At 47.3% G+C, this 9253-nt stretch overlaps 1 protein-coding gene across 1 annotated transcript; it reads left to right on the top strand.

The window, feature by feature from the left end:
- The first annotated feature begins 606 nt into the window (after window positions 1–606).
- gtpbp4 (GTP binding protein 4) lies at window positions 607–7230 on the top strand. Its single transcript, XM_018757493.1, has 17 exons — window positions 607–711; window positions 1835–2005; window positions 2341–2444; window positions 2561–2697; window positions 3017–3117; window positions 3452–3544; window positions 3669–3860; window positions 3950–4015; window positions 4401–4490; window positions 4571–4681; window positions 5041–5118; window positions 5212–5263; window positions 5567–5667; window positions 6262–6459; window positions 6582–6647; window positions 6740–6883; window positions 6994–7230. Exons 1-17 carry the CDS (start codon window positions 664–666, stop codon window positions 7144–7146), a joined length of 1905 nt encoding a protein of 634 aa, XP_018613009.1. The 5' UTR covers window positions 607–663; the 3' UTR covers window positions 7147–7230.
- The last annotated feature ends 2023 nt before the right edge of the window (window positions 7231–9253 follow it).

Genomic DNA, 9253 nt, shown 5'->3' with positions numbered 1-9253 from the left:
CAGGCCAAGAAGTGAACTGTTTAGGAGAAATAAAGTTTTGCAGTTAAGCTTCATAGTCAGTGGGAGGCACATTAAAAGTTGACTGCAGGATAATTTGGAGGAGGATAAGTGAGAGACGACAGTCAGTCTGTCTCCGTCTCCTCCTACAGACTGGGCAACAAGCTGCACGTTGTGGCCACCCATCATTTTGTCGAACCCTGCTCGCAGTGTTATTTGAGTCTTAATCCTTAATCTCTTTAACCCAAAATCACATTTTCAGAGGCCTTAACTGCAGGCCTGTGCATTTTGCATCATTATTAGCTCACAAAATTGTCCAAGAGTACTGACAAACATTTTTTTTTTTTGAGTCCACACTTTTAGCTTTAACATTTAATGATAAAACATGTAAGTTTTAAATAAGAAAACATATGAGAAGGTCTTAAAGAGCATTCTGGTGTTAGTGAAAAATCGAATCGTGAAAAGCTTCGATCAGAATAACAGGCAGAAGTTTCTATCCACGGCTACTAGTAGCATCTCTATCAGGGACCTGCAGAGGTCGCTGTGGAGAAACAACCTGCGAGTTTCTCTTCGAGTTTCCTCTTGTCCAGTCGGAGTCTTGTTGACTTCTTCTTCCGGCGGCTCTTTCCTTTCCCAACGTGGAGCCGTGCGACGAGCCGCGCCAACATGGCTCTCTACAACTTCAAGAAGCTCATGGTGGTTCCCACCGCAAAGGTACTTTCAGTGTTTCACTGTTTTTCCTCAACATCTCATCGCATCCACCGTTGGGAAGGAGCCGCTGAAAGCGGAACTGCTGTCGCGGGACTGTTGTTGTGCCGCTCGCGCTTCTCACAGTCTCTGCGCTCCCACGTGTTACGGGTTTTAAACGGTGTGCTTTGGATGCGCGAGCTCAGGGGATGTTCCCGAATAGGGAACCTCGATACATCGAATGATCGATCTTACAGACTATGGTGCCCGTGGCTCTGTCCTATATCTGTCACTGGTTTGTGTTACTAGTATTGCGTGGTTTGATTGCTAGTACTACTACATGATCATGGGCTCAAACGTCATCATGTAGTAACAGGTGAGGTTTTGCTGAAATAGGGGCGTGACCTTTGGCCCATGACAAGTCGGACGGGGTTTCGGAGCTGATCTTTGGAAAGCTTTACAGATCAGTCAACTAATGAGACAGTTCTTGGTCATTCATAAAATTAATGATTGTGTCACTCTAATCAGTCACTCAAGTCGGGAAGTTGATCAGTTTATCGATTGATCAGCGAGTGAGCCAGTCGAGCCAATCATTTAACTGTTTGTTTACTGCCATTGACTTAGAAGTACAGAGGAGCAGCTGTCAAATTGTCACAGCGAACAGCCTGTAATTCTTTGCTTTGAAAGTGATAAACTGGCAGAGTTCACCTTTGGGCTTCCCAATCGATTGATGTTTTGAAGGGTTTCTTTGAGTGTGGGGCCAGCAGGTGGCGTAGTGGTTAGAGCAGTCACCTTGCAGTCGAAGAACCCGGGTTGAAATCCCTCCTCCCATTTTACTGTCCTTGATCAAGGGACTTGCTGTGAAGTGACAGTAAAATTACTCTGCTGGTCAAAGGGGTAAATCAGTATAAGCAGCTTAGCATAAAGACCTTACCTTGTAGAAAAGTGTCGGTTAACTGTTTCGAGTTGCATGGTGAAAATTCCAAACTCAGGAGTCTATATTAAATTTTGTGACGTATGATCCACTTGGGCTCAGGAACACTAGTTAAACTGATGCTGTAAGTGTCTCTGATGTACAGTTGTTTGTTGGATGTTGATAATGTGTATATATATTTTTTCTCTTCCCCCCCCCCTCCCCCCCCCCTCGTAGGACTTCATAGACATCACACTGTCAAAAACCCAGAGGAAAACGCCCACGGTCATCCACAAACATTATCAGATTCACCGAATCAGACACTTCTACATGAGAAAAGTGAAGTTCACTCAGCAGAACTATCATGACCGCCTTTCACAGATCCTGATGGACTTCCCCAAACTTGATGTGAGTGTTAAAGATAAGAGAAGACCATTAAAATAACATCTGAAAATGTCTGTGTCTTTGAAAATTCGTTACTCAACTTTTTGTAATATGAGGAGAATATGTTTGTAGGTGTACCGCTGTACAGATTGGAAGGTGTAGAAACCACCTTGAAAGGGGCCTGGATGACTCTATTGTTACTGAGCCTGTGTGTTGTGACCATTGAGTTGATGGCATTGTTGTGTGTAAACAGAAGTGTTTCTCTCTTTTGGTGTGATGCACTCTGTGTTGTTCTCTGAGATGTATGTCACTCTAGAGAAAAGCGTCTGCTAAGTGAATAAATGCAAATGTCTTCCCAGGACATCCACCCTTTTTATGCAGACCTCATGAACGTGTTGTATGACAAGGACCATTACAAGCTGGCTTTGGGGCAGATCAACATTGCAAAGAATCTCATTGACAAGTAAGGAGCACCTGTGCTTTGGGCGATTCTCCAGCCCTGCGTCCCACTTTCCGTGTTGCACTGTGTCCGTTTTCCACGTGCTGCGAGATGTTTGTCACAAGCTGTTTCGTTTGCAGTGTGGCCAAGGACTATGTGCGCCTGATGAAGTACGGGGACTCGCTGTATCGCTGCAAGCAGCTCAAACGGGCCGCTTTGGGCCGCATGTGCACCATCCTGAAGAGGCAGAAGCAGAGTCTGGAGTATCTGGAGCAAGGTGATCTTGTGTGGACCTCAATCTGCTCCTCCCGGGCTGGAGTCTCATGCTTTATTCCTGGCTGATGTTGAAAAGCAGGGCCAGAGTGAGACTGCAGTTTTGATCATTGTATTTCAGGGGAAACCGTGTATTTTTACTCAGTAGAAGTCACGTTGATTTTCTAAGTGCTACTCGGATGTGCTGTGTTTCTCAGAAGTGGGTAGCGATACTTCTGTTGTGGCTACGCTGCGCTTCTCTTTACTTTGAGCTGTAGATTGCTTTGCAGGACAGCACCTGATATATGCGTAAATGTGAACGTTCCCATGCCTTCGATGTGCAGTTCGTCAGCATCTGTCCCGTCTTCCCACCATCGACCCCAACACGAGGACCCTGCTGCTGTGTGGCTATCCCAACGTGGGCAAGTCGAGCTTCATCAACAAGGTCTGTCCCCGAAAGTGTCACTGCGGCTCTATGTTGGTAGCGTAGTGCTTAGAGTTACTGCCTTTGGATCCAAGGTACTTACCCTAAAATTACTCCAGTAAAATTGCCCAGCTGTATAAATGAGTAAATAAGGGTAAGCTTGCAACTGTAATAATTGTAAGTACTTTAACATTGTAAGTCATTTTAAAAAAAGCATCAGCGAAATGAATACATGTAAATGATTTTTTCCCCCCCATGGATCAGCTAACGAATGCGTCTAGATGTCCGTGCATGCGGCGTGCACGTTGGAACAGTAGGTGGACACTTCCATGAGCTGCTTCCTTTTTCCAACCAGGTGACCAGAGCAGACGTTGAGGTGCAGCCATATGCCTTCACCACCAAGTCCCTGTTTGTTGGACACATGGATTATAAGTACCTGCGCTGGCAGGTAGGGTCTGTGTGTGTGTGTGTGTACGTACACACTGTTCTTTTTTGTGGGAAAGGTGCCACGTGACAGTTTTAAAGAGGCCGCATACTGAGCACGTGACGAGAGCTCTGATTGTCCTCTCCAGGTGGTGGACACCCCTGGGATCCTGGACCACCCGTTGGAGGAGAGGAACACCATCGAGATGCAGGCCATCACGGCGCTGGCCCACCTGCGCTCGGCTGTGCTCTACGTCATGGACCTTTCGGAGCAGTGCGGCCACACACTGAGTCAGCAGCTGGAACTCTTCAACAACATCCGTCCACTGTTCGCCAACAAGGTGTGCTGGGGGGAATGGGTGCGCTGCACCTCACTGCTCTTCCTCCTCTGGTTGTCATGGTGACAGTTTTGTGTATGTGTTGTCTGCAGCCTTTGATCATCGTGGCTAACAAGTGTGACGTGAAGAAGATTCACGAGCTGTCAGAGGAAAACCAGGTTGGCGATTTGACCTCTGACCTTACAAAGTTTTGTAGAAACTGCTTTCTCAGTTTTTGCTTTTATAATTCATTTCGTTAAATTTTAAATCGATTATTGTGTTGATGTAAATTAACTTTTCACTGGATACGGCTCTATATTGGCCTCCCTGGGCTCATGCAAAAAGTTTGCTTTTAAAGTAATTTTGTGTTCTGCAAGGAAGCTTGTGTTTTTCCACCGGGTTCTCAGATACGTACTCCGCTTTGGAGAATAGCATCTGCGCAATAAATAAATGTAATCTTTAGCAGGTTGTCATTCGTCTGAGCCCTGAGGCAGCCGTGCAATTTCCTGCTGGAGTTGAAAATAAATGTGACCGTGCATGTGTCCGTCTCTTGTCCCCTCACAGAAGATTTTTGCGGAGCTCTCTGCTGAGGGAATTCCTGTCATTGAGACGAGCACTTTGACGGAGGAAGGAGTGATGCGAGTCAAAACTGAGGTCAGAGGACAGCCGCAGAGACCCTGGTGCGTCTCAGAGCGACGTGTGCATTTCCTCCTAATGCTTGCGTGTGGTTGCAGGCCTGTGACAGGCTGCTGGCCCATCGCGTCGACACCAAGATGAAGGGGAAGAAGGTGCACGACGTTCTCAACAGGCTCCACCTGGCGGTGCCGACCAGGAGGGACAACAAGGCAAGTGTTCTCATCTGGACGCTGTCCCTGAACACTTGTGTTTCGCGGGTCGTCTACCGATGTTATTGTACAGCAGATGGAGCGTTCAGGGTTAGACGTTAGTCAGAAAGTTAGTCAGGGATCGGAAATAATAGAGTAACAGGACGGCCATCATAAGTCCAGCTTGTTGTGAGTCACACATGTCCTAAGTTGAAAATCATCTGTGTGTGTGCGGGAGATGTTTGTTTTCCTCCAGCTTGATGTCAGTTTTGTTCTCCAGTTTTTGTCCCTGTCACTGCATTGCTGTTTGTGTGCTGCTGTAGCTCTGTGAAATTTTCTCTGGGGTTAGTGAAGTAGTCATTCTTTCGTTTCAATCATAGGAGAGGCCCCCCTTCATCCCCGATGGAGCCTTGGCGCGCCGGAAGGCGATGGAGGTTGATGCTCCAAAGCGCAAACTGGTGAGTCAGTCTGTCATCCGGAACACGTGTGTTTTGAGCTCCATTGGATACGTGTGTGTGTTTTGAGCTTCACACATTCCTTCTGTCTTGTAGGAGAGGGATCTCGAACTGGAGCTCGGCGACGACTATGTCCTGGACCTGCAGAGTGCGTTTTCTCATGCGCATCAGTTTTAGCCCCTTCTGTTTTGTTTGAGTCGACGCTGGTTGCTGTGGACCCTCACACTCGTGTCTCGACACACTTGAGAGCGAAACAGAGCACAGCACAGATGTGTGGGAGATTTTTCCACCTGTCATGGCAGCTGGATTTATTGTGCATGTGCTAATGCAGGCACAAGTACTTCCACTGCCTTTGCAGTTTTGCAAGACGTGGATGACTGACGCTACACTTGTTACCTTGTTGGCTCCAGGTGTTCAGTGTAGGTTTCTTCCTTTTCTGTCTTTTTCGCAGAATACTGGGACCTCATGAACATGGAGGAGACGCATGATAAGATTCCCGAGATCTGGGAGGGCCACAACATCGCCGATTATATTGATCCAGACATCATGAAGGTGAGAAGCTCTTTTTGTTTCTGCAGATTCTTTTCACAAACAGTCAGCTTATGAATTTTCAACACAAGCATTTTCCAGTTAACACAATTGCATTTCTTTACCTGTTTCCACAAGCTTCTGTGTTGTGGAGCAAAAACAACCTGTTTTTTAGAGATAGATGGCGGTAGAATTCAAATGTATCAAATAGTGTTGGGCCACCTTAGTTCAACTCATTTCCACAGTGTTTACAGCTCATGTCTGGTATTCCTGAGTGTCAGGAACAAAATGAGGAACTTTGCACATGTTTAGAATGAATCAGTCAACAGTTATCATACCTATATCCAAAGATTTTAGAGAACTTAGCTAGTGAATGGAGGGATATCTGTATTATTAACCTTTTGTTGATTGTAACTTAGTGGTAAATGTGACTTTGGAGTTGTGAACCGGAACAGTTGTGCTCAGACTTCCTGTCCCAGTTTTGTCTGTAAGTTGAAGAGTTGCTGCAGTTTTATTTTTCCCTGATGTGCATGGGCAGTTTTGCTGCAGGTAAAACCTGAAACCTTCTGCCTGAAAGTCCAGCTCATTAACTGTGATTCTGCTGCTAAAACCCTGCAGCACCTGGAGGATCTGGAGAAGGAGGAGGAGCTGAAGGAGCAGGCCGGGGAGTACGAGTCGGATGAGGATACGGAAGATGAGGAGATGCAGGAAATTCGACAGCTCGCCAAGCAAATCAAAGAGAAGAGGAAGCTCAAGATCATGGCGTCCAAGGAGAAGGATATCCACGGACCAAGAATGCCCAGGACAGCCAAAAAGGTGCAGTGCCCTGTGCCCTGTCCCCTACAGGGGGTGTCTCAGCAGAACTGTGAAAGGTGAAATCTGGCAGCTTGGTTCTGTTATCTGTTTTCTCCCCATGTGACTCGTATTTCTGACGACAGGTTGACAGGAGAATTCTTGAGAAGGAGATGGGAGAACTGGGTCTAGACATGGAGGACAAGGACAACGTGAGTCCCTTTAGGTCCTGCTGCATGTTGTAGGGTTCCTCTGTGATGTAGGAGAGAGAAGTACAGGGGTGACCTCCTCCTCTTGTCTTCAGAGCCACTACGCCGGTCAGGCCCGTCGGTCCAGGAGTGTCGCCAAAAAGCGCAAACGCGAGGAGTCTGCTCCCCCCACATCTCGTACCCGCAGCCAGAGTGCCTCACGGCCCCCGAGGGACGTGTCTGGTGTCCGCGACCCCAGGGTAAACCAACCTTGCATGTCTCTTATGTTGAGTGAGGGCAAAACCCACCTGTCTTTGTGATCCTTGAGGGAATGGAATGAAGTGGCTGATCTTCTTGTCCCTGATTCCAGATGTTGAAGAAGGTGAGGAAGATGATGAAAAACAGCCAGAAGGACATGAATCGCATGGGCAAGAAGGGCGAGTCGGACAGGCACGTGTTCGACCTCAAGCCCAAACACCTGCTGGTGGGCAAGAGGAAGTTGGGGTCTACGAGCCGCCGATAGAAGGCAACATCGATCAGATTTTCACCCAAGTGTACCTTCCACTGTTCCCGTTTGCTCCATGTAGTAAAAGCAAATTTAACATGTCTCATTGTGTCATAATCAGTGTCAGTGTGACAAGAAGTGGATTCCAACTGCTGGATTGTGGAGTGGTGGGTTTTGTGGCTTTAGAAAATGAAATGTCACTTTAGGCCTTTTTTTCCTATTTGCGGTCATGGTTATTTTGAGTCAAGGTGTAGTGAAGGAAATGACACCAGGCTCCAGCTACACACACAGCAAAGTAGCGGTATTGACAGAGGACACAAATATCCCATTTCGACAAGTAAATTAGTATAAAGTATGTAAGGGTAATATACACGTTTGTCTGAACCGCTTGTCCCATACGGGGTCGTGGGGAACCAGAGCCTACCCGCCAACACAGGGCGTAAGGGGAGGGGACACACCCAGGACGGGATGCCAGTCCGTCGCAAGGCACCCCAAGCGGGACTCGAACCCCAGACCCTCCGGAGAGCAGGACTGTGGTCTAACCCACCGCTCCACCACACCCCCCTAGGGTAATATAAAGCTAAACTAAACTAAAACTAATTGTATTACCAAACGGTATGCAGAGCAGTACTGTCCACGTGCAGGACAGGAGTTGAGGTAAAACTGTTGAGTTGTAGGGACCCTGATGTGTCCACTAGAGGGGAGTGTCCACAATTCACAGACCATCTGCTTTATGAAATTAATTCCTCTTTGTATCTCAGGGTATTAATATTGTTACTAAACTGAGATTTTACATTTATTCATTTAGCTGATGCTCTTTTTTAAGGTCATTTACAATGTTAATGTTCATACAGTTTTTTTACCCATTGATGCAGCTGGGTAATTAAATTGCTGCAGGGATATGTCGGTACAACAGCAGTAAGTTCTGGAGGGACTGCCGGTCCATGTGTGCTTTACATTGTTTGCGGTCACACAGTCGGAGAAGGGAACAGAAAAGAAGCACCGGGTGCAGCTGCTAAGGCTCAGCTGCAGAGCTCTGAGGAGACTTGGCCAAAGCAGTCGGAAGCTGGATGGTTTTGGAGGTTACGGTTATTGAGAGCTACGGAGGTACTGGGGTTGATGGTTCAAGCGGTTAATAAACTAGAGGTACACTTCCATTTCAAGTTTCAAGTTTATTGTCATAGATACAAGCACCATGTACATGTATCATGAAATTCTTCTTGAATGCTTCTCCACAGACTATAACAAAAACAATAGAAATAGTGCACAAACAAAACAATGAGAGTGAGTAGTGCAACAGCAATAGCAATAAATAATGGTAACGGTAGTAACAATAATGCCAGGTGACAGTCAGACAACTCAGAACGAGAGAATGAGAATGAGGACGCTTAAAGTGGCAGTGTAATTTACCAATGCGCTTGGGAGGAGCAGTCCAACTCAAGTTACTCAAGGGGGCACGTTGGTTAGTGTTGTATAGTCTTACAGCAGTGGGGTAAAAGCTGTTCCTGTACCTAGCTGTGCGGGTTCGAATAGACCTAAGCCGTTTTGCAGATGGCAGGGAGGAGAAACAGCGCCCGTGCGGGGGGACTACGGTCTCTCATGATGATGGGCATCGTCTTTCTGATGCAGCGTGAGGTGTAGGTGTCCTGGACTGCTGGTATCTGTGTGCCGATGATTCCCTGAGCTGTTTTGACCACCCTCTGTAGGGCTTTCTTGTCCTGTACGGAGCAGCTGCCACCCCAGGATGTAAAACACCCTGTGAGGACGGACTCCACAGCACAGCACACCTGTAGAAGTGGTGAGGACTGTAGTCGACATCCTGGCTTTCTTCAGATTCCTGAGGAAGTGAAGATGTTGATGAGCCTTTTTGATGGTCGATGCAGTGTGCTCAGTCCGTGTGAGTTTGGCCGTGAGGGTGATCCCCGAGGAATTTGAAGCCGTTGACCCTCTCTACCATGTCCCCTCCTGCGTAGATGGGTGCCTGAACCGTACCCTGTTTCCTGAAGTCAATCGCCAGCTCCTTAGTTTTACTGACATTGCGAGACAGGTTGTTGTCCCGGCACCACTCTGCCAGGAGCCTCACCTCCTCTCTGTAGGCCGTCTCATCGTTGTTGGCGATCAGAGC

This window comes from Scleropages formosus, chromosome 7, assembly GCF_900964775.1.
Source record: "Scleropages formosus chromosome 7, fSclFor1.1, whole genome shotgun sequence".
Taxonomy (NCBI): domain Eukaryota; kingdom Metazoa; phylum Chordata; class Actinopteri; order Osteoglossiformes; family Osteoglossidae; genus Scleropages; species Scleropages formosus.
The sequence above is the reverse complement of the archived record's forward strand: the minus strand, read 5'-3'. Positions and strand labels throughout refer to the sequence as shown.

Excerpts from the sequence above, each read along its gene's own strand:
- gtpbp4 (XM_018757493.1), top strand. The coding sequence starts at position 664 with ATGGCTCTCTACAACTTCAAGAAGCTCATGGTGGTTCCCACCGCAAAG. Across the intron at positions 3,861-3,949 it reads GTCCACTGTTCGCCAACAAG|CCTTTGATCATCGTGGCTAA; the intron begins GTGTGCTGGGGG and ends TGTTGTCTGCAG. Across the intron at positions 4,016-4,400 it reads AGCTGTCAGAGGAAAACCAG|AAGATTTTTGCGGAGCTCTC; the intron begins GTTGGCGATTTG and ends GTCCCCTCACAG.